This window comes from Lutra lutra, chromosome 17 (genome assembly GCF_902655055.1).
Source record: "Lutra lutra chromosome 17, mLutLut1.2, whole genome shotgun sequence".
NCBI lineage: Eukaryota > Metazoa > Chordata > Mammalia > Carnivora > Mustelidae > Lutra > Lutra lutra.
Window position 1 is genome coordinate 55,741,195 of NC_062294.1, and position 25,676 is coordinate 55,766,870.

The 25,676-nt window shown below is 42.6% G+C and overlaps 4 protein-coding genes and 1 pseudogene across 4 annotated transcripts in view; 1 reads left to right on the top strand and 4 right to left on the bottom strand.

The window, feature by feature from the left end:
* Positions 1–25,676, bottom strand: part of LOC125088868 (zinc finger protein 665-like) — a 577,134-nt gene that overhangs the window by 224,828 nt on the left and 326,630 nt on the right. The window contains 1 exon segment of the mRNA XM_047710444.1: positions 10,520–10,615. Within this exon segment, the coding sequence (XP_047566400.1) occupies positions 10,520–10,615 (96 nt within the window).
* LOC125088894 (L-lactate dehydrogenase A chain-like) overlaps positions 1–25,676 on the bottom strand; it is a 386,819-nt pseudogene that overhangs the window by 178,320 nt on the left and 182,823 nt on the right.
* LOC125088914 (KRAB domain-containing protein 5-like) overlaps positions 1–25,676 on the top strand; it is a 664,001-nt gene that overhangs the window by 130,263 nt on the left and 508,062 nt on the right. The gene's annotated exons all lie outside the window — the stretch shown is intronic.
* On the bottom strand, positions 1,375–22,291 carry LOC125088911 (zinc finger protein 781-like). Its single transcript, XM_047710537.1, has 2 exons — positions 22,093–22,291; positions 1,375–1,820 (listed from the first exon to the last, which is right to left on the bottom strand). Exons 1-2 carry the CDS (start codon positions 22,200–22,202, stop codon positions 1,445–1,447), a joined length of 486 nt encoding a protein of 161 aa, XP_047566493.1. The 5' UTR covers positions 22,203–22,291; the 3' UTR covers positions 1,375–1,444.
* LOC125089472 (zinc finger protein 420-like) lies at positions 22,275–25,262 on the bottom strand. Its single transcript, XM_047711700.1, has 3 exons — positions 24,094–25,262; positions 23,074–23,973; positions 22,275–22,821 (listed from the first exon to the last, which is right to left on the bottom strand). The coding sequence occupies exons 1-3, from the start codon at positions 25,260–25,262 to the stop codon at positions 22,275–22,277; spliced, it is 2,616 nt and encodes an 871-aa protein (XP_047567656.1).

A 25,676-nucleotide genomic window follows, 5' to 3' on the forward strand; every position in this document is an offset into this window, starting at 1 on the left:
ATCAAGTCATACTCTCTAACAATTGCACTTAGGAAGATATATTCAGAGTTCACTGCAGGGCTACCTCTTTTTTCTTAAAGAACAATAACGAAAACTTCCAATACATGCAGAAGTGTGTGCTCCGAACACCTATCACATGGAATCTTACATCAGTGTTATAACCATAAGCACCATCTCCACTGAGATGTACTTCTTATGTTGTATATCATACGGTCCTCTTCCATGGAAAATTAGGTACACATGAGTCCACTTAATGGAGCAGGACATCTAATATCTTTGACGTAGCAACAATCAGCCCCGTGTTCTTACACACCTACGAGGAACAGAGGAATTTTCTGGAGTGATTTCAGAGGAAACACATTAATATAGGGTTAAAATAGGGTTAATGTAAAAATTTAAAAATACTGAAATCCTTGTATGGATGAAAAAGTCCATCCCCTAAATCTGTTCAACAGACTACCATATACATTTTCTAAGTGTTAAAGTCTGACTTCTCCTTATAATCACTATTTTCATGCAGAGTAATGTCTGAGTAGGGTGAATAATGTATTCCATTGGCTTGATTTCTGTAACATTCATTGGCATCTGATGTTCAATTCAATAGTTTTCTAAACATTGCTAACTTTCAATTGACTTTCCTTAATGCACTCTCTGGTGTGTGCTCTAATGTATACTAAAATGAAGGCCTCTACACATTCACGATGTTTCAAGGGTTTGAATCTAGTATGCATTTTGACATATTGAGTAAGCACTGAATTCCAGTTGGCCACATTCTTTACATTTCACACTTTCACTCCTATATGAAAACAATGATGTTAATTTAAGAAAGTTGGAGTCCCACTGAGAGGTCAGACACATTCTTAGTTATTTGTACACTTACTCTCCTATTTAAAATGTCTCATATGCAGTGAGGAGGGAGCAGTCCTTAGGGACTCTCTCACATTCATTACATCCGTAATTTTCTCTGCAGGGTGAATTCTGTGATGTGCGGTAAGGGTTGTGTGCCTGCTAGAGGTTTGGCCACATTATTCATCCGGTGTCTTTCCAGTATGAATTCTCTGTTTAGAAGGCTTGAATGCTGGACAAAGGCCTTGCCACACAGGTTGTATTTGTGAGGTTACTGTCTGATATGAATTCTCTCGTAGGCATGAATCGGCGAGCACTCTTTAACCAATTTTTCTCATACTCTTTTTTTCTTTCCTTCTTCAAGATTTTATTTATTTATTTGACAGAGAGATGGAGAGAGAGCACAAGTAGAGAGGAGGGTCAGGCAGGGGGAGAGGCAGAAGCAGGCTGCCTGCTGAGCAGGGAGCCTGATGCAGAGCTCAATCCTGGGACCCTGGGATCATGACCTGAGCCGCAAAACCGCCTGAGCCACCCAGGTGCCCCATTCAAACATCTTATACACTGGTAAGCCATCTATCCCATATGAATATTATGATGTTTAGTGAGGAGCAAGTGCCTGTAAAGGCCTAACGACATTCTTGATGTTGGTAAGGTTTCTCTCTAGTATGAATTCTGTGATGTCGAGTAAGGTTTGAGCTGTGTATAAAGGCCTTGCTACATTCTTGACATTGGTAAGGTTTCTCTCCAGTATGAATTCTGTAATGTTTAGCAAGGACTGAGCTGTGGTTAAAGGCCTTGCCACATTCCTGACATTGGTAAGGTTTCTCTCCAGTATGAGTTCTGTGATGTTGAGTAAGGGAATACCTGTCACAAAAGGCCTTGCCACATTCTTGACATTGGTAAGGTTTCTCTCCAGTATGAATTCTGTAATGTTTAGCAAGGACTGAGCTGTGGCTAAAGGCCTTGCCACATTCCTGACATTGGTAAGGTTTCTCTCCAGTATGAGTTCTGTGATGTTCAGTAAGGGCTGACCTGTCAAAAAAGGCCTTGCCACATTCTTGACATTGGTAAGGTTTCTCTCCACTATGAGTTCTGTGGTGCCGAGAACGATTTGACTTCCAGGTAAAGGCCTTGCCACATTTGTGACATTGGTAAGGTTTCTCTCCAGTATGAGTTCTGTGATGTTGAGTAAGGGTTGACCTGTCACAAAAGGCTTTTCCACATTCTTGACATTGGTAAAGTTTCTCTCCACTATGAATTCTGCGATGTTGAATAAGGGCTGGGTGCTTGTTAAAGCTCTTGCCACATTCATGACATTGGTAAGTTTTCTCTCTATTATGAATTCTGCGATGTCTATTAAGACCTGAGTGATTGTTAAAAGCCTTGCCACATTCTTGACATTTGTAGGGTTTCTCTCCAGAATAGATCTGCGAATGTCCATTTTTTGACGAACAGTCCTTAAAGGTTTGACCACCTTTTTCACATTTGTATACTTTTTCTCCAGTATGCATTCGCTGATGTTGAGATAGTGTTGAGTGGCAGTCAAAGGATTTACCACATTCCTTAAAGATGTAAGTTTCCTTTCCCCAAGGGATTATCTCATTGATGTTCAGGCTTGATGACTGACTAAACATGGTCCCTGGTTTATTAGAACTGAATGCATTTTTTCCCTCGTGAATTCTCTGATGATCACCAACACTGGAGGACTGGTTATGAGCTTTCCCACATTCATTATCTTTATGAGGACTGTCTACCAAATGGTGACCATTATGTATACTGAGGTTAGAGCTTGGATGAAAGCCTTCCCCACATTTATCACATTCATAATGGTTCTCTGCATACCGAGCCTTGACACATCGGTAAACACTGGAGTCCTGGTTCAATGTTTTCTGAGATTCAGTGCATTGAGTAATTCTGTCTCCAGTGAAAAGCCTCTGGTCATTCTGGAGGGTCGACTCCTCAGTGAAGCGCCTCTCGAATGGATCCCACTGAGCACTTTGTTCTTCATTTCTAAATCTCTGACTTAAGGTCAGGCCAGTCCTATTTTCCAAATGGCTCAAATCATTATTTTCAGCATGGACTAGGCTACCTTCCAGATCTGCCAAATGGTCTGTCCACGAATAGCTATGATTGAATATTTGATTGGAGCTTGTGCTGACAGAAACACACCGCTCTGCAGAAACAGTTGACTTAAAAAGGGAGGTTTTCCACAGCGCTTTATTTCCTTCACCATTTGGGGCAGTGAGATTCTCATTAAGGGCAATTGCCTTGGTTTGGGTGTATCGTCCAGGATTTCTCTGATCCCCTTCACTCTCCCCATCATTGTCCCAGTCTGTGCATAAGTATAAAATGTCAACAGCACTATGTTTGTATCTGGGATTTGATCCATTCTGGAAAAAACCTTCTATGCTCTGCTTTAGCAGGAAACTCTGGGTGTCATGTGAAGATACAGCTGAAAGATACCAAATAAAAGTAAAACCATTGCACTTAGTACATTCAGAAGAATATACTGAAGACTTCTAATGCAGAAACATCAAGTGAAACAGACAATGTCAGAAAGATGGCTGACAAGGAGTCATGAGGACCTCATTTCTCCATAGATACATTAACATGGCACACAACGTATTGACCATATATCCTAATAGATAATTCTGTGATATGGTCACGGTGTAGCAGAAATCACTCTCATGTATCTCTAACATGTACAATATGTTTTTTTTTCCTGTACAATAAACTCATCCGTCCTCGACCCAAGATCAAGATGCTATCACTACACTACCAAGCCTTCTTATTTGCAAATATGAGTGGAATGACCATTATAACTAAAACATCAATCAAGGAAATGCTCACACAGATCACGAGGTCACCACATGACTTCAAGGAAGAGTGACAATACTGTATAAGGCACATGTATGATTTGGCTCAGATATCCACCACAGTACAGATACATTTTCCTTCATGATCTTTTGCTGCTCACCTGGCACTGCTGTACAGTCACATGCAGGGTAAACCCCAAAGTCAATGTACCTGGAAGGTCTGACTTTAAGATCTTCCAACCATTGGCCATAGGGCCAGCTTCAAAGGTCTGGAAGATACCCAAGATGCACACTGTAGCACCAAAGACACATTCCTGGCTACTCTGTGAACCTAACAAAGTAGCATTCATCCAAAGTCATGGTAGAAATCTTTCACCCAAAAGCTGTCAGTGTGGGTGGGACTCCATTACACACAATATCCACTGATTGCCTATTCTCCTGTGTAGATGAACCTACCTGGCTAAGGAGAACTGTCAGCACCTGTGACTGACTTGGGTGTCCAGCCAATGCTTTGAACTAGAACATTCTCTGTTCTCTGTCTGGGTAGCTATGAACGTTCTAAGTCACTTCCCATGGCTGATGCTAGCCTCCATTCCTGCGCCATTAGAAGCCTGAACAGAGACCCTAGACAACCTCAGAGCTTCTCTTACAGGCTTCTGGGGAGAAAACCAAGCCATCAGCACTGACCAAGCACTGAGCTGAGATCACCCCAGGTACACCTTAATTCACGTTCCTGAATGAAAGCAATCCAAATTTAGGTGAATGGGAACAAGGGTTCTGGGGTGGCTCAGTTGGTCAAATGGCCACTCTTTGTTACAGCTCAGTTCATGATGTCATGATGTCATCATGATCTCAGTTCATGATGTCATGATCACGTCATCAGCTCCCCTCAGCAGCGAATCGGCTTCAGGATTTTCTCTCTCTGTGTCTTCACTCTACTCACTAGTGTACTCTAAAGTAAATGATTCTTTAAAAACAAACAAACAAACAAACAAACAAACAAACTGGGGCTCCTGGGTGCTTAGTGGGTTAAACTTCCAACTCTTCATTTCAGATCAGGTCATGATCTCAGTCTCAGGGTCCTGAGATTGAGCCCTGTGTCAGGCTTCAAACACTCTAGGGAGTCACTTTGAGATTCTCTCTCCCTCTCCCTCTGCCCCACCCCTGCCTCTCACCTGAGCTTTCTGTAAAATAAATGAATAGATCTTTTCTTTATTTTAAACTGATCTGGAACTTATGTAAATACTTTTTTAAGTTAAGAAATGCATGAAGACATTAATATATGTTATGGATTATATAGTATTGAATATAGCATTCCCACGATAAATCTGTATTTGACTATTTTTATTGGAAGATCATAAACAATTGCAGGCTTAAGCAGCTCTTCATCAGGATGCCAGTGCAGGCGGTGGAAAATCCGCATGCACTAACTTGAAGGACACTCTCAATTTTAGGGCTTCCTTGAAACAGCTATATAGTTTCAGGGCAAAGTGTCACTGCCTTTGTGCCAGACACTGTGAAAGAATTCAAAGAAGAGACATTCAAAAACATCTTCCACATCCACCTCTGCTACAGTTATGTGTTTCAGCATAGACTGGCCCCTGTGACAGTTCTGGTCAATGGCGTAGAGAGAGTGGTGCCTTGGGGAGGAAGGCTTTCCCTGAATGAGAACAGAAATGGTTCAAATCAAATTCCCTATGTCCCATGAGATTTACACTGTCTCCTTTGCTGCAAGAAACATGGATTGCTCTCTGGTGCTGGGCAGTTATCCTGGGGCCAAGAAAATTCAAGTATAAGCACATGACTGGGGGTGGACAATCCCAGAAAGAAGACATGTAAAAATCAGGTTATACTTGAGGTTGTCTGGGCTATTTCAGAAGACCTGAGCATCTACCAACTCACTAGATATATAAATATCCAAATATCCACCTTCTTTTCTGCATGTACACAACAGGCTTTCATGGTATTGCTGACCACAGCAGAACAGGTATTGAAAAATGTATTATCCTTTAACTGATCCATGTTCAATATGAGCATACCATGCTACCCAACTTGAATGTTACCTGTCTCTACAACTCATACAAGTCCTCTTTTCAGTCAGGTCAAGAGGGGTGTAGGGATAGCGTGGGCTCTGAAACAACATAGGGACAGCTACCCCAAATGTTGGGAAGGCTGTCTGAAGCAGAAATCGTCACTGCTGGTAATTGGTGACTGACTTCTGAATGAATCAGTGCCTTGCACATGGATCAGAGCACAGGATAGATTCACCCCAGGGCTGAGTGGAAGTGAGGGAGGGCACTGCCAACCACAGGTCATCATGCTTGCAAGGTCACCCATCTACCCTGGATCAGACCTATGTTGGGTTATATTCCTGGGATACCAATGCTTTGTGGAACCGCAATACATACCTGGCTGGTTCTCACTCTTAGTGTCCAGTAGCCTTCTTCGTCTTCAACATCTACTCTGTCATGTGACATCTTTTAAGCTATGCCCACCATGTTTAAATCAACTAATACCCCCTCTCCACACACTCCATGCATCTGGGCCTCAAAGAGTACAATTATCTCTGTCATCCAATAGCAACTGTTCCTCAGGACCAGCAGGGAATACATTACATCATGAGAAAAGCTTCACATGTCCCAGACAGCCACATTTCCCAGGAACGCTTCTCTGTCTCATCATGAATAGCTTCCTAAGGCCTTGCAGTGACCAAAGGGACCTCTCTACCACATCTTTGTTCACATTTCAAGAGCTTACCATATTTCATTTCCATAGCACTTACCTTCCTCTCAAACTGTCACAACATCATGTTTTATCTGTCCTCACAACTTCCAGTGCCAAATGCCTAAACTAATCCTGTGGCCCAGTGATGGACTTTTGCTTCTCTTCCAGTGCAGTGGTGACAACATTGTATTTAATACCCACATAAGCCTCACATGATCCTGTTATCAACCATTTACAATGGCACTAGAAAACTCCAAGCTACTCCTAAGGGTAGGCAAGGGCCTGCCTGGCTTAGGTGGGAGGGGGAGTACAGTGACAAAGAGGTTTCCAGAACACAGGAGGGAAAGTCAGCTGTGATGCCTCCATCACCAAAATAGAGATGAAACACAAGAACTGGACAGGATTTGGGAAGAAAGGAAGTACAATTTTTCTTTCTAGATTCAGAGTCAGTAGTGTAGCCTTGGACAGGGGTCCTCTCCCCAGATGAAGAATTCAGGTCAATGTTTCAGCCTAGATCTGTTTCAGCTCTTCCACTGGGCTGCCTCATCACTTCTTACAGAACACTGTGTTCTGTTTAAGTTAGAACAACCAGTCAGCACCCAGCCCTGTTCCATCTTTGTTTCCTTCAAATAAATGTAAAAAAAAAAAAGAAAAAAGAAAAGAAAAGAAAAACAAAAACAAATACCATGATTCATGAAGTCTCCATGTTTTTACCTAATAAGTGCTGACACTGAAGTGACCAACATGGATGACATCACTTCCTAGAAGGGAAAAGAATAACAACTAAGGAACTACTCTCCAATCACAAAGGAAGGAGTGATGTCTCAATTTAACTAAAGGAATTTATAATGCCCCCTGGAGAATTACTCTCACATTTAAATTAAATGTTGAATACCATGTCATTCCATGGAAACTCTTGTTAAAATCTCTATCAAGATAGGTAAGCAACAGGTCAACACAGGAATAAGGAAAACAGAGTAGACCCTACAGGAGTAAAACCTAGTTATGTAAGAGACGATTCACATGGGGAGATTCTCAAACTAAGATACTTGAGATGTAGTAAGCATAATTTCAATACAATACAGAGAAAACTATTTCTATTATGAATCCAGAATCTCTTTACCTGCTAGGAAATCATCGGTTTTCAAACTTGGAAATGACCTGGTTTGAACCAAGATTCCTTTTCCTTCTGAAGATATAGGTACACACACGTATGTATGTACACGTGCTTCTTCCTACTTAGTTCTGGGACTTCAAAATCTATCTTTACCTTAATATGACACATTGCATTCTGTGCAGATCAAAACCCTAAAACTCTCCTTGTGCTCTCTATGCTTATAAAACAACAGGAGAAACATACAGTGTAAAATTTGATCGATAGTCCTCGAGAATTGTGTAGCTGTGGCTTATCATTATATTTGTAGTGACTTTGTTCAATTAGCGATCATTAGGTAGAACCCTGGGTATTAGATGGTGAGCCATGGCTCAGGACAAGAAAAAGAAACTAACATTTACAAAAACCATTCATGACAATCCTTATCAAAATCATAGCAATAAAGAAAATCTTATAATTTTGAAATAGAGAAATATACTCAAAACCATTCTGTGAGGTTAGCAGTACCCTGATATCAAAGCAGTATAAACAAAAGATAAAAGCCTAGTTTATCTGATGAAACTTCTGCTACTCTGGCTTTCTTTGGAAACCCATCTGCATATACAAAATAGAGTCAAAGGAAAAAAGGAATCATACTGAAAATAATTGTCTCTCTCTAGAGATCCATCTGCCCCTGTATCCTTTCAGGTCTACTAACAAACACAGTTAACCACTGAATAACGTGCTTTTCATCAGTAATGGTCCACTTATACACAGAGAAGTTTGCTTGATATAAATCCAGTGCACTACAGTAAATGTCTTTTCATTATGATTGCCTTCATATTTAATTTCTTCAAATTACTTCCTTATAAAACTATGGTATATACAGCAGACCTCATACAAAGAATGGGATGACTCATGACATGTTGTAATTAACCCATCAAACACCACAGATGAAGAGAGACTTTTGAAACACAATGACAGGGGCACCTGGGTGGCTCAGTGGGTTAAGCCCCTGCCTTTGGCTCAGGTCATGATCTCAGGGTCCTGGGATGGAGCCCCAAATCCAGCTCTCTGCTCACCGGGAGCCTGCTTCCCCTCCATACCTCTCTTCAACTACTTGTGATCTCTCTCTGTCAAATAAATAAATCTAAAAAGAAACACAATGGCAAATCCACTTCATCTTGTGCAAGAGCTCCTACAATAACACTAGTAGGATTCTCAGCAGTCCAAAAAGGAATGGGCCCAGCATAACATACTGAGGTACTCAAAGATTTAAAAATAGCCACCAACAATACTTTACCGAGCAAAATTCTTTTCCACAGAGGCAGAAACAAAGACATTCCCAAGTAAAAACCCCTCTAAGCTTACCAGTAGATCTGTCCCACAAGAATCATTAAAGGAAGTCTTTCTAGATGACATAAAAGGATTCTACCCAGAAACTGCAACCACACGAGAACACAGAGCTCTCCACTGAACATAAATATGTAGACAATTACACAAACCTGCTGTGTTGTAATGAGATACCAGTCACGTTTATTTCTGCTACAGAGCTTTGTTTTGGGGAAAAAAAAATAAAAAAATAAAATAAAATCTATATGACCTACAAGTGTAGGTCATAAAGTATACAACATAAAAGAATTTGTGATGTCGGTAACAAATTCGGGAGGGTGTGCAGGTGTGGAGACAGGAAGAAGAGTTTTCTATATAATTGACACTGATTTTTTAAAAAGGTTTGTTTTAGGGGTGCCTGGGTGGTTCAGTCAGTTGAGCCTCTGCCTTCGGTTCAGTTCAGGATCTCAGGGTCCTGGGATCGGGACCCACCCCGGGCTCTCTGCTCAGCGGGGAGCCTGCTTCCCCCTCTCTCCCTGCCTACCTCTCTGCACTTGTGATCTCTGTCAAATAAGTAAATAAAATCTATTAAAAAATAAAAATAAAAGGTTCATTTTACAGCTAAGTTGTTTTAACGAATCCCTAAGGTAACCACAATGAAAATACTCATAGAAGACGCATAACTCAATGACAAAGGTACCAAGACATATCATGGGTATTAATCCTACAATCAATTAGATAAAGTATATCTTTTGTATTTCATACCAAAATATGATACAGAAGTATAAAATATTTGAAAATTACTCTGAATTCAAAAAAGTCTTTCTCTCATGCAGAGAATAAAAATTCACCCACAAATACATGAAGAAATTAATTCTATGTGGATGACAACTCACCTAGACATGGTACAACATTCACTGACCACTCACCAAGGAGACAAAAAGTAAGGGTGACATAGTATATATGTGCGACATACAAACTAAAGACAAAAATACACATAATTTACTGACAAAAAGGATAAATTTCATTCTTTTTTGTTATACTCACATGGTCTTGAAATATACGGAGCTGAAAATTCTCTTCCTGTAACAACCTGCATACATCTAGCTAATGTCGTGGAATGAGCCAGACAAGGAAGCACATTCTTAGGAAATTACCAAACCAGAATAAGAGAAAACTCAACTCACGAAATTCTAAATAAAACCGTGATGTACGACAGAAAAGGAAAACTTCTATATTACCATAATTTTGAACTGTGTCCATGTACCCATGAAAAACAAGCAACTGATTGGCATGTCTTCATGGACTATAATATCGTAAAGTATTCTCATTAAAATCAATCATAAACAGCTGTAAATGAAAACTTTATGAACACTTAAAAAGCTTGAAAGATGTGTATTATGGTATTAATATATTCATTCTCCTCCACAGAATGTAACCCTATATTCCATTCGGTTAAGACAGAGGAAACAAACAACATCTTCATTTCTGAATAAATAAACATCATAGATGTTGAAAATATGTGGAGAGACTCTGTATATGAAATTAATATTTGGGATTAAATTCTGATACATTCTGAGGAAAGTAGAAGAAAAAGCTCATGATTAATTTCCCATGAAGCAACACTGCATTACTGAACACAAGGATTTCCTTCCTCCTTCAGACTTGGACCTCCCCTCTGTCATCTGCCTCATTCGTTCCTACCTACCTGAATGGAAGCCTCTGGTCTCCTTTCTCTTCACATCCCAGAGGTGCTTCTCTTGCTCCAAAAACATGATCAGGTCTGGCTTTGACAGAAGGAGACCTGTTTATGAGGAAAAAGGAAAACGACTCTTGCTGCCAATTCTTACTTCCCATCAGTCTTGTGTTCAGGAGAGAAGAGACGATATTGTACAATCCTAGAAAATGGTTTCCCAAAAGCTGTTCCCCAACAGTCCCTCTAGAAAACACAGGAGGCGGGGCACCTGGGTGGCTCAGGGTGATAAGCCTCATCCTTTGGCTTAGGTCATGATCTCAGGGTCCTGGGATCAAGCCACACATCAGGCTCTCTGCTTGGTGGGGAGCCTACTTCCCCCCTCTCTCTCTGCCTGCTTCTCTGCCTACCTGTCTTCCTTCTCTGTCAAATAAGTAAATAATGTCTTCAAAAAAAAAAAAGAATACACAAGAGAAATTTCCATTGTTCACATCCTGACCTACACTTCCAAGTAGTAGACATGATAATAAGAAGGGGAAATTTCAGTTTAAGATGTGAGAAGCACCATTTACGTCACTAAAGGTTGAGAACTGCCACTCATTTACACAAGCAATGATGTTTGCTTGAGGAAAGAGAAGCTAAGGCTGAGAAGGAAACACCATGAAGATTTTTCTCTCCATCTACAAAGCACTACTTATTTCCCTTTCTACCTGGATCTGAATTCTAGTCATTCCAAGAGAAATATCCAAAAAGACAGTCTTCACAGGAAGGAATAAAACCCTCAGTGGGCTTTGGGAAATGTGGAAGGAATCTTCCTCACCCAAGAAGAGGAGGTGTCCGTAGCTCTCTAACATCACATCCCTGTACAGTTGCCGCTGAGTGTGGGTCAGGAGTCCCCACTCCTCCTCAGAGAATTCTATGGCCACATCCCTGAAGGTCAGCAGTCCCTGTAATAAATACCACAGTCACCAAGTGGCCATTGACACAGTTCACGATGTTTCCTAAGATGAAAGTGGGAGTTAATGTCACCAGCTAGAACCAGATCAGACCTTTCCTTCTCCCTGAGATGGGTGTGCAGTTAAAGAAAAACCTATGGGGCAGAGGGCTGCCCGGTTGAGAACTTTCACTCCCAGAAGTCAACTCTATCCACTACACAGAGGTGACAGCCCTCCTTGTCCAGTGCAAAGTGTTGGGATGTGGGAGAGGAGTCAATGGTCAAGGTATTCTAGACATGTTTTCATGTGAAATATTGGGCTTCTGGAGTGAATGATGAAGAAAGGATTGTTGAGATAGCCATGGTACAAACACTGTGGTCCTAACGGAAGTGGAGAAGAGGTGAGGGATAGCAGGAGGCTCTAAGGAATTTGGAAACAAGTTTCCAGGACCCTCAGGGCCTCCCAGCTGGTGTTTTGATGAGGCCACTCACTGGTTAGTTAACACTTTAGTCAGGAGACCCTCCAGATATCTATCAATGGGCCCCAGGCTTGAAGGATGGTGCCTGAGCTACATTTGAGGAATGGAGTTCAAGTTTTCAAAGCAATTTTCATCTGTTAAAGAGGAATTACAGGATCCCGGAGGTCTATTGTTAGGCTAAGGGTGCTTTTTGCATCCAACAAAACATTAACCTTGAGGCAGTTGTGAGTTCCCTGAGGAATGTCCTACTCTGCCTTTCTCAGGTATTTATCAACAGACTGGAAGTTGAAGGACAATTAATTTTATCCACGCCTCTTCTGATTTTGTTCTCCTCCTCAGAAACTACAAGCAAGGGGGACCCAGATAGTTCAGCTGGTTAAGGGTCTGCCTTCAGCTCAGGTCATGATCCCAGACTCCTGGGATAGAGCCCTGAGTTGAACTCCCCACTCAGTGGGAATCTGCTTCTCCCTTTTTCCCTTTCATCACTCTCAAGTGCACTCTCAGCTGAGAAAACATTTAAAAGAAGGAAGGAAGGAAGGAAAGTGAAAGAATGAACCTACAAAAAGATAAATACAGAAGAAATAGTTGACACCAGAAATGCGACAGTTCCTGCATATTCCTCAGGATCCTATGTTCCTTACAAATATTAGGAGGGAAAATAGGTACCTGATGGGAAAATCTGGCAGACAGCACCAAGCCAATAAAAGAAGTTCCCATCAGCTGAATGGAAACAAATGTTATCAGGGCCTAATGCACATCAAAGGACACATCATCACTGGTGTTTCCACTGGACTGAAAACAGGATTTCAGAATACAAGTCTGATTTTGGAAATACAGTAGCTATACCTAAACAACTGAATCACTATACGATCTGTAGAGGCTGCTTTAGGCAAGGAGGCTTGAGCAAAGGAGTGGAGGAAGGGCCCCAGTGACCACTTGGCTGAGTCCCAAGCAGGGGACCCACCTCAAAACTACCAAGACCCTAAGGAACCAATGGGCTTCTGACAACCAGGGACAGTGAGCAGAAGTGGGCAAGTTCCACAGGTTCCCCAGAACTCCTCACCTTCCTTCTCCTGAAAAGCAACCCCCACACACTGTCCCTTGCAGACAAGCTCTCCTGTGCCCCCCTGCCTACTGATCTCTTATGTCTTCAGGAAACTTCCACCACCTTTGCCCTGCTGCAGGGGAATTCCGGCAGTGCTGCTGGACGGACTTCCAGTTAATTGTGGACACTCGTTTGGGCCCCAAGCAACTGAGAGAGACACTACACTGAGACAGCACAGCACCCCTGTGCTAGAAATAGCTAGTTTACTCCTTTCTTTTCTTTGAATTTTTAAGATTTATTTTTATTTTCTTCTTCTTTAAAGATTGTATTTATAGGGGTGCCTGGGTGGCTCAGTGATTTCAAGCCTCTGCCTTCGGCTCAGGTCATGATCCCAGAGTCCTGGGATCAAACCCTGCATCCGGCTATCTGCTCAGCAGGGAGCCTTCTTCCTCCACTTTCTCTGCCTGCCTCTCTGCCTACTTGCGATCTCCATCTGTCAAATAAATAAATAAAATTTTATATAAAAAAAAAAGATTATATTTATAGGGGCACGTGGGTGGCTCAGTCAGTGGGCATCAGCCTTCTGCTCAGGCCAAGACACAAGGTCCTGGGATCGACTCCTACACTGGGGCGGTGGGGGAGTGTCTTTGCTCAGTGGGGAGCCTTCTGCCTCTGCCCATAACACACCCTATTTGTGCTCTCACTCTTTTTCTTACAAATAAAGAAATTTTTTTTTTTTTTACAAAGACTGTATTTATTTCAAAGAAAGCAAGTGAGAGAGCACAAGCAGGCAGAACAGGAGAAGGAGAGGGAGAAGCAGGATCCCTGCCCACCTGGGAGCCCGATGTGGGGCTGGACCCCAAGACCCTGAGATCATGACCTAAGGTGGAGGCAGAGGCTTAATCCACTGAGCCACCCAGTGCCACAATAAGTAAAATTTTGAAAAAATTATTGTATTTATTTCAGAGAGTGAGAGAGAGACCACAAACAGGCAGAAAATCAGAGGGAGAGGAAGAAGCAGGATCCTTGCCCACCTGGGAGCCTGATGTGGGGCTGGATCTCAGGTCCCCAAGATCACGACCTGAGCTGAAGGCAGAAAGCAGACTCTTAACCAACTGAACCACCCTCGATCCCCAAGATTGATTTATATTTTAGAGGAGATGGGGAAGGGCAGGAGAAGGAGAGAATCTTTAAGTGGACTCCCCTCTGGGCACAGAGCCAGAAGCGGGGATACCAGTTCAGGACCCTGGGATCCCGACCTGAGCTGCAATCAACAGTCCAACCTTAGTTGGCCGAGCCCCCAGGCACCCTCCTCTAGTGGACTTTAAGTAGAATATCTCTGGGGCGCCTGGGTGGCTCAGTGGGTTAAGCCACTGCCTTCGGCTCAGGTCATGATCTCAGGGTCCTGGGATCGAGCCCCGCATCGGGCTCTCTGCTCAGCAGGGAGCCTGCTTCCTCCTCTCTCTCTGCCTGCCTCTCTGCCTGCTTGTGATCTCTCTCTGTCAAATAAATAAATAAAATCTTTAAAAAAAAAAATTTAAGTAGAATATCTCTTTCACATGCTAAAGATGAAGACACACACATCCCCTTTCTTAGAATGAGAAGTTTCCAAGTTTCCTGGACTCCTACTCATCGAGTTTATGTCTGCATTTCCTTACTCCCCAGCTGCACAGAGCTGATAGAGAATCCAGAGGAGCCCGAATGAGAAATGATTTCCCTCCCTGACATCCCAGGACCAGACCTCATCAGCCACAGGAATCTCAGACTCGACACCTTCCCATCTGGATCTGCCACCAACGGAATATTGTCACTCCTCGCAGGACTTTAAGTGAAAGTGACAATGACTGATGCACTATTGAAGCCAGGTTGGGGACACAGGACAGAAGGCTCTGGGACATAGAGAAGCATTCTAAAGACCTAACCGTGAGTATCACTTCTGACCACATCTTAAAAACAGGTGAACACAGAAGCGAGAAGCACCCGCACTGGAGGCATCCACGTCTGAAGCTTCTAAACGCGAGGGTCTGTGGAGAAACAGAAGACACGTTTCCGCGGGGACACCAGGCTCACCTGAGAATTGGCCATTTCTGCCTTTGCCTCCACCTCTAGATTTCTTCCTCACGAGGGATCTGGGGGGAAATCACAGCTGCATCAGGAGAAAATGCCCTGAAACCCAGCAACAGAGCTCCTTTTCTTCACACCGCTTGCCTGCAGGCAGGCAGGACTCGGAGAAGCAGAAAAGGCCCAACTTCCCAATCCTTTGTGTCCGGAGCAGCTCAGAAACTGTGAGCTCCCGTGAGGACACCCATCCCTGCATTTTCCTCACCTGCTTTGTGGGGAGGGAGGGGTCCCCTGCCACCGCCACTCACAACTTCAGCGTCAGCATCGGAGCTGAGGGCTGCATGGACCCGACCCTCCCAGACTCAAGGAGCAGAGACCCTGTCACCTCTCCAGGACCAAAGCCACAAATCCACTCTCAGACGGGCACCAAAAGCCTAAAGCCCTCGGGCTCCCCCCTGGTCTTGCTGAGAATCTCCAGGAGTCCTTAATTAACACAATAGTGTTGTTTTCGGCCAAACCAACGGACAGAATCTGAGGGGGAGGCCCACAGAGAAGATCCTCCCTGAAACTCCACAGGTGACCCTGCTGGGAAGGAACTGGGGAGGTGACCAGGCTAAGCAGGGGAACCAAGGCTGGGGCTGGGAGCAGAGTTCGAGCCCATCCTTCTCCAAAATCAGAGTTTTGGGAGACTGACACTGTCTCCCTCTTTCTGCTACACAAAGGGAGATTCCTGACAGACTGAACTTTCCTGTATAAATGCAAATGTCTCTTTCAAAGTAACACAGGATTTCAGAGCTTTTCCTTTATCTGCCTTTGATTCAAAATAACCAGCCAAAAATAATGCTCAGGCCAAGGAGACATATTTTTGGGTAACAAAGAGTCCCCTTCAGTAGGTGTTTCTGTTTATAAGGACCTGCCACACAGTTGTCCACAGTCCGTCTACTTTTTACCCTCCCATCAGCGATATAGGAGAATTCTAATTCTCAGCATTCTCAGGAAAATTGGATGTTATCCTTTTTCTTTATTTTAGCCATTCCAGAACACACTGAGTGGTTTCTCACTATAAAGTATGAAGTCTTCTTACAACCTTTGTCTTGCTGACTGAAATGAAAACCACTTGGAAAGCATCAGGTTGAACAAAGGAAAAAGCAATTAATGCGTCAGTGAGACTCCATTTCCAAATAAGTAACCTTTCTCTTGTCCACAAACCTCTTCTCCTCACTTCTCAGCCCTTTGTTTCAGGAATTGGTTCCACCCCGACAACATGATTAACAACACTGGCAGCACAGATAGAATTCCTCTGGATTTTGGACATAATCCAGTATTTTCCTACAAACCCCCAGCCCTTCCTCTGGGTGGGCTGCGGGTTTCATGCCCCGACCTACTGAGGCCTCCTTGGCTGGCTCAAAGAGAAGGTGAGGCTTCTGCGTCACGATGACTTAAGTAGGAGGAGTGGGATTTAGAATTTCCAAGGAGAGGATTGTATTCAGAGGAGAAAGGAAAGACTATATATTTATGAAACAATGTTTGTCCCTCCAGATGGACCACTCTTTTTTTTTTTTTCTAATTTATTTTTTTCACTTTTCGAAGATTCATTGTTAATGCACCACACCCAGTGCTCCATGCAATACGTGCCCTCCTTAATACCCACCACCAGGCTCAGCCAACTTCCCACCCACCCCCTCCAAAACCCTCAGTTTGTTTCTCAGAAACCACAGTCTCTCATGCTTCATCTCCTCTGCGTCATGCAATGTCCTCTGTGGTATTCCTTATGCTCCACAAATAAGTGAAATCGTATAATTGACTCTCTCTGCTTGACTTAGTTCACTCAGCATAATCTCCTCCAGTCCTGACCATGTTGATACAAAAGTTGGATATTCGTCCTTTCTGATGGAGGCATAATACACCATTGTATATATGGACCATTGTATATATGGACAATGTATACACCACTGTATACATACATATATATATATATATATATATGTATGTGTATATATGGACCACATCCTCTTTGTCCATTCATGAGTTGAAGGTCATCTTGGCTCTTTGCGCACTTTGGTGACTGTAGCCATGGCTGCTATGAACATTGGGGTACAGATGGTCCTTCTTTCCCCTATGTCTGTGTCTTTGGGATATATGCCCAGGAGTGCAATTGCAGGGTCATAGGAAAGCTCTATTTCTAATTTCTCAAGAAATCTCCACACTGTTTTCCAATGTAGCTGTACCAACCTGCATTCCCACCAACACTGTAAGAGGGTTCCCCTTTCTCCATATCCTCTAACCGTTGGAGTTTCCTGTCTTGTTAATTTTGGCCATTCTAACTGGTGTAAGGTAGTATCCCAATGTGGTTTTGATTTGAATCTCCCTTATGGTTAATGATGATGAACATTTTTTCATGTGTCTGTTCTAGGTAGGCAAGTCTTTTTTAAATTTTTTTTTTAAGATTTTGTTTAATTATATGGCAGAGAGAGAGAGAGAGATCACAACTATGCAGAGCAGTAGGCACAAGAGGCAGAGGTGGGGTGGGGGTGGGGAGCAGGCTCACTGCTGAACAGAGAGCCCCATGCTGGGCTTGATCTCAGGACCCTGGGATCATGACCTGAGTCGAAGGCAGAGGCTTTAACCCACTGAGCCATGCAGGTGCCCCTAGGCAACCCTATCTGTATCAACTGCTGTGGTGCCTGAGAGACTCAGAGTGTTTGGCTTCTGCCTTTGTCTCATGATCTCAGGGTCCTGGCATTGAGCCCCACGTCAGGCTCTCTGCTCTACAGGGAGCAAGCTTTCCCTTCTCACTCTGCCTACTAGTGAACTCCCTCTCTCTGTCAAATAAATAAATAAAATCTCTAAGAAATATATTTTATTTGAGAGAATGAGAGAGGCACTTGTGGTGCTGGGTGGTGATGGGCAGAGGAGAGAGAGAAACCAATTCACCACTGAGCAGGGAGCCCAATGCAAGGCTCATGACCTGAGCCTAAGGCAGACACTTAATGACTGAGCCACGTAGACACTCATAGTACTACATTCATGATGGCACTAAAGAAGGGAGGAAGGTTCAGCACAGCAAGGAAGCAGCTTCCCTGAAGGATCTCCCAACCACACTGGATTGGATCTCGACTGGGGTTACCTACCTGGGAAATGAGGGAGCAAGCACAGCACATACCCAGCTGTTCCAGCCTATTCCACTGTCCAGAAGGCTTCTTCATCTCAAACATCTATTCTACCATGTGACATCTTAAAGCTGCCCACATGACTGCATCATTAAACACCCTCCTCCAACCCTTGTCATGGATCTAGGCAGGGATAGTACAGTCATCACTGACATCCAACAGCATTAGTCCTCAGGAAGATGCAGGAGGTCAATCAAATCATCAGGATAAGGCAGAACTTCCCCACTCCTGAGAAAACCACAGTAGCCATCTCTTCTCCCCATGACATGTATTCATCAACTGACACCAGCAAGAGCTGCCTGTGCCTTTGCAGTGACTAAAGGGAGCCACCTCCAGGTCCCTCCCCACACGGGAAAGAGTTCCTCACATTTCCTTTTAATAGGTCTTGTCCTTCTCTCAAAGGATGGTGCCTTCCTCAAATTTCACTTAGATTGAATTCCCCCATCCCTGTGCTAAATGTCTTAATACCCACTGGCTTTCCATCAGTCTAATCTCAATTAAGCATCTTCTGAAGACATGCTCTCCACAACACAGGCAAAAGAGAACGGTTGTGGTTCCTACGTAGCTAGAAAGAAAAATGAGGGTGAATACAACTGGAGATCTGGAGATAGGTAGGTCATAAAGCAAGTAGTAGTTATTTTTTTTACATCTAGGAAGTCTCTTGGGAAACTCAGCACAGTTGTCCTCCTTTACATGCTAATTCCTCCTCTTTATTATTTTTTGTCTCCTCATGGGCTACCACATCATTCCAATTGGGAAATATTTCTCTTCTTTATGGGGTATCTATGACATACATAGCGTGGTCATATGTGCATGTGTACCTCACAGACACATGAAAACCACCCTCAATGCAGGACGTGGGGCACATACTTTCATTTGGGGCCATGGGACAGTACTTTAGTGTCCCAAGTCTATGTCCAGAATATGCCATTCTGACTAAAACAGATTTAGGGAAGCTCTGGGGGAGGAGGAATCTTCTCTATGGGACATGGGAAGGAAGGCATTGGAAGAAAGGAGTGATGGTGGCTCACTAGGATAGAGTACAGATATCATATGACACGTTCCACTAACTTTTTACCCTACACTGTGCTGACTGGGGAATGCACTAGTGAGAAGGGCTCCTGTCAGTACAAGGCCCCGACAACACTACTGGCTACACAAAATCAATGCCAAGTAGCGGTATCATGGAGTACATGAGCTAAAACACCAACAATACCTCTATGTCACAAAGCTTGGTAATACACATAATACACAGTAATATCATCCTATTCATAAAGAGGAGAAAATCAGAGCATAGACTGGGGAAAAATAATCACATACCCCTTAAACCTTCAGAGCACTGGGAAAGTGGTGTCCTAGGTATATTGTTTTACTCCAGTACCAAACGGGTGATTGATTCGATCAGCTCCATACAACATGCAATGAAATAGATGAACACTAGACGTAGAATAGCACATCATTCATGACATACTCATATCCATATGTTAAACACCAGGATTTTATTGAAGCATGTGGGTGGCTAAGTGGGTTAAAGCCTCTGCCTTCAGCTCTGGTCATGATCCCAGGGTCTTGGGATCCAGCCCCACATTGAGCTCTCTGCTCCACTGGGAGCCTGCTTCCTCCTCTCTCACTCTGCCTGCCTCTCTGCCTACTTGTGATCACTTTCTGTCAACAAAATAAATAAATTATTTTAAGGAAGAAACACCACTGTTTTATTAATGAAAATACATTAATTTCATACATACACTGAGTAAGTAATACATATCAAATCCACTCTATTGTCTCCATTCAAAATACAGAACATACATGTGCAAAAGCATTCAAGGGTTGTCAGAAAGATGTGAGAGTACCTATTTCCAAAAATTTCACAACTGAGGTACATTGCTCAGAAATGTGTATGTGCAGTGGTAGGGCATTGTAGGGAAGAGTTAGCTACCCTCCTGCAGTCATCTGTCAGGATTTACTCATTTAACCACATCAAGTCATACTCTCTAACGTTTGCACTTAGGGAGATACATTCATAGTTTACTGCACGGCTACCTCTTTTTTCTTAAAGAACAATAAGGAAAATCTCCTACTCTAATGTTGAAGAAGTTCTTTAGTTTCAATACATGCAGAAGTGTGTGCTCTGAACACCTACCCCATGGAATCTTACATCAGTGTTATAACCATAAGCACCATCTCCACTGAGATGTACTTCATATGTTGTATATCATACGGTCCTCTTCCATGGAAAATTAGGTACACATGAGTCCAACTTAATGGAGCAGGACATCTAATATATTTCATGAAGCAACAATCAGACCTGTGTTCTTACACACCCATGAGGAACAGAGGAATCTTCCAGACTGATTTCAGAGGAAATACATTAATATTGTTAGTCACAAATCGCATATAGGGTTAATGTAAAAATTAAAAAATACTTTAATCCTTATATGTATGAAAAAGTCCATCCCCTAAATCTGTTCAACAGACTACCATATACATTTCCTAAGTGTTTAGGTCTGATTTCTCCTTATAATCACCATTTTCATGCAGGGTAATGTCTGAGTAGGGTGAATAATGTATTCCATTGGCTTGATTTCTGTAACATTCATTGGCATCCGATGTTCAATTCAATAGTTTTCTAAGCATTGCTAATTTTCAATTGACTTTCCTTAATGCACTCTCTGGTGTGTGCTGCAATGTATACTAAAATGAAGGCCTCTCCACATTCACGATGTTCGAAGGGTTGAAATGTAGTATGCATTTTGACACATTGAGTAAGCACTGAATTCCAGTTACAGGCTTGGCCTCGTTCTTTACATTTCACACTTTCACTCTTGTATGAAAACAACGATGTGAAGAAAGTTGGGAGTCCCACTAAGAGGTCAGACACATTCTTAGTTATTTGTACACTTACTCTCCTATTTAAAAATCTCTCATAGGCAGTGAGAAGGGAGCAGTCCTTAGGCACTCTCTCACATTCATTACATCCATAATTTTCTCTGCAGGGTGAATTCTGTAATGTGCAGTAAGGGTTGTGTGCCTGCTAGAGGTTTGGCCACATTATTCATCCGGTGTCTTTCCAGTATGAATTCTCTGTTTGGAAGGCGTGCATGCTGGACAAAGGCCTTCCCACACTGGTTATATTTGTGAGGTTATTGTCTAATATGAATTCTCTCATAGGCATGAATCAGTGAGCACTCTTTAACCAATTTTGCTCACATTCTCTTTTTCTTTCTTTCTTCAAGATTTTATTTGTTTATTTGACAGAGAGATGGACAGAGAACACAAGTAGAGAGGAGGGTCAGGCAGGGGGAGAGGGAGAAGCACGCTGGCTGCTGAGCAGGGAGCCCAATGCAGAGCTCAATCCCAGGACCCTGGGATCATGACCTGAGCTGAAGGGAGCCCCATAACTTCCTGAGCCACCAAGGTGCCCCTGTTCTTACATTCTATACACTGGTAAGCCTTCTATCTAGTATGAATATTATGATGTTTAGTGAGGACTGAGTGCATGTAAAGGCCTGACAACATTCTTTTTTTTTTTAATTTTAAGGATTTTATTTATTTATTTGAGAGAGAATGAGTGATAGAGAGCATGAGAGAAAAGGTCAGAGGGAGAAGCAGACTCCCCCAAGGAGCTGGGAGCCAGATGTGGGACTCGATGCAGGAAGTCCGGGATCATGACCGGTGCCAAAGGCAGTCACTCAACCAACTGACCCACCCAGGAGCCCCGCCTAACAACATTCTTAATGTTGGTAAGGTTTCTCTCCAGGATGAATTCTCTGATGCTCAGTAACACTTGATCTCCAGTTAAAGGCCTTGCCACATTCATGACATTCGTCAGGTTTCTCTCCAGTATGAATCCTGTGATGTCGAGTAAGTGCTGAGCTGTGTATAAAGGCCTTGCCACGCACTTGACATTGGTAAGGTTTCTCTCCAATATGAATTCTGTAATGTTGAGTAAGGCCTGAGTTGTGGTTAAAGGCCTTGCCACAGTCTTGATATTGGTAAGATGTCTTTCCATTACAAATTCTCTGATGGTGACTAAGCCTTGAGCACCAGTAGAGGCCTTGCCACATTTTTGGAATTTATAGGGTTACGCTCTAGTATGAGCTCTGCTATGTCGACTGAGTTGTGAGTTCACCTTAAAGGCCTTGCCACATTCCTGACACTGGTAAGGTTTCTCTCCAGTATGAATTCTGTGATGTTTAGTAAGTTGTGAAGGGACAGCATAGGCCTTACCACATTTTTGACATTGGTAAGGTTTCTGTCCAGTATGAATTTTGTGATGCTGAGAAAGATCTGACCTCCTGGTAAAGGCCTTGCCACATTCCTGACATTGGTAAGGTTTCTGTCCAGTATGAATTCTGTGATGTTTAGTAAGTTGTGAAGGGATGGAATAGGCCTTACCACATTCTTGACATTGGTAAGGTTTCTCTCCAGTATGAGTTCTGTGATGTTGAATAAGGGATGACCTCCAGTTAAAGCTCTTGCCACATTCTTGACATTGGTAAGCTTTCTCTCCACTATGAGTTCTACAATGTTCAATAAGAGTTGGGCTGTTCTTAAAGGGCTTGCCACATTCTTCACATTGGTAAGATTTTTCTCCACAATGAATTCTCTTATGCTTAGTAAGACCTGACCTCCAGTTAAAGGCCTTGCCACATTCTTGACATTGGTAAGGTTTCTCTGTGTTATGAATGTTGTGATGTTGACAAAGATATGACCTCCACTTGAAGGCCTTGCCACATTCTTGACATTGGTAAGGTTTCTCTGCACTATGAGTTTTCTGATGCCGAGAAAGATTTGCCCTCCTGGTAAAGGCATTGCCACATTCCTGACATTGGTAAGGTTTCTGTCCAGTATGAATTCTGTGATGCTGAGAAAGATCTGACCTCCTGGTAAAGGCCTTGCCACATTCCTGACATTGGTAAGGTTTCTGTCCAGTATGAACTCTGTGATGTTGTATAAGGTATGAGTTGTGGATAAAGGCCTTGCCACATTCTTGACATTGGTAAGGTTTCTCTCCATTATGAATTCTGTGATGTTTAGTAAGTTGTGAAGGGACGGCATAGGCCTTACCACATTTTTGACATTGGTAAGGTTTCTCTCCAGTATGAATTCTGTTATGTTTAATAAGGGATGACCTCCGGTTAAAGCCCTTGCCACATTCCTGACATTGGTAAGGTTTCTCTCCAGTATGAATTCTGTGATGTTGAAAAAGGGATGACCTCCAGTTAAAGCTCTTGCCACATTTTTGACATTGGTAAGGTTTCTCTCCAGTATGAGTTCTGTGATGTCGAGTAAGGGATGACCTCCAGTTAAAGCTCTTGCCACATTCTTGACATTGGTAAGCTTTCTCTCCAATATGAGTTCTGTAATGTTCAATAAGAGTTGTGCTGTCCTTAAAGGGATTGCCACGTTCTTTACATTGGTAAGATTTTTCTCCACAATGAATTCTCTTATGCTTAGCAAGACCTGACCTCCAGTTAAATGCATTGCCACATTCTTGACATTGGTAAGGTTTCTCTGTATTATGAATGTTGTGATGTTGACAAAGATGTGACCTCCACTTGAAGGCTTTGCCACATTCTTGACATTGGTAAGGTTTCTCTGCACTATGAGTTTTCTGATGCCGAGAAAGATTTGCCCTCCTGGTAAAGGCATTGCCACATTCCTGACATTGGTAAGGTTTCTGTCCAGTATGAATTTTGTGATGCTGAGAAAGATATGAACTCCTGGTAAAGGCCTTGCCACATTCCTGACATTGGTAAGGTTTCTGTCCAGTATGAACTCTGTGATGTTGTATAAGGTTTGAGTTGTGGATAAAGGCCTTGCCACATTCTTGACATTGGTAAGGTTTCTCTCCAGTATGAATTCTGTGATGTCGAGTAAGAGTTGAGCTGCGGTTAAACCTCTTGCCACATTGTTGACACTGGTAAGGTTTATCTCCACTATGAATTCTCTGATGTTGAATAAGGTTTGAGAATGATGTAAAGGCTTTGGCACATTCATTACAGTTGTAATTTTTCCCTGCAATATGAATTTGGTGCTGTCTATTAAGACTTGAGTGATTATTAAAAGTCTTGCCACATTCTTGACATTTGCAGGGTTTCTCTCCAGAATAGATCTGTGAATGTCCATTTTTTGATGAACAGTCCTTAAAGGTTTGACCACCTTCTTCACATTTGTATATTTTTTCTCCAGTATGCATTCGCTGATGTTGAGATAGTGTTGAGTGGCAGTCAAAGGATTTACCACATTCCTTAAAGATGTAAGTTTTCTCTCCCTGAGGGATTATCTCATTGATGTTTAGGCTTGATGACTGACTCAACATGGTCCCTGGTTTATTACATGTGAATGGGCTTTTTCCCTCACAAATTCTCTGATGATCACCAACACTGGAGGACTCGTTATGAGCTTTGCCACATTCATTATCTTTATGAGGACTGTCTCCCAAATGGTGACCATTATGTATACTGAAGTTAAAGCTTGGATGAAAGCCTTCCCCACATTTATCACATTCATAATGGTTCTCTGCAAACCTAGCCCTGACACATCTGTGAACACAGGAGCCCTGGTTCACTATTTTCTCAGATTCAGTGCATTGAGCAATTCTGTCTCCAGTGAAAAGCCTCTGGTCATACTGTAGAGTCAACTCCTCAGTGAATTCCCTCTCATATGGATCCCACTGAGCACTTTGTTCTTCATTTCTAAATCTCTGATTTAAAGTCAGACAAATCCTATTTTCCAAATGGCTCAAATCATTACTTTCAGCATGGACTAGGTTACTTTCCAGATGTTCCAAGGGGTCTGTCCACAAATCGCTATGGTTGACTATCTGATTGGAGCTTGTGCTGACAGAAACACACTGCTCTGCAGAAAGAGTTGACTTAAAAAGGGAGGTCTTCCATACCGGTTTGTATCTTTCACCATTTGGGGCAGTGAGATTCTCATTAAGGTCAATAGCCTTGGTTTGGGTGTATCGTCCAGGATTTCTTTGAGGCCCTTCACTCTCCCCATCATTGTCCCAGTCTGTGCATAAGTACAAAATCTCAACAGCACTATCTTTGTATCTGTGCATTGACCCATTCTGGAAAGAACCTTCTATGCTACACTCTAGCAGGAAACTCTGGGTCACATGTGAAGATACAGCTGAAAGATATGAAATAAAAGTAAAACCATTGCACTTACTACATTCAGAAGAATATACTGAAGACTTCTAATACAGAAGCATCAAGTCACTCAGACAATGTCAGAGAGATGGCTGACAAGGAGTCATCAGGACCTCATTTCCCCATGAAAACATAACATGGTACACAACATATTGACCATATATCCTAATAGATAATTCTGTGATATTGTCACAGTGTAGCAGAAATCCCTTTCCTGTATCTCTAACAATCACAAAAATGATCATATGAGCTCAAACTCAGCAGAAGAATGGAGGATATGGAAACAGAAAACTGAACTGAATCAAACAAGAGTACAGTAAAAA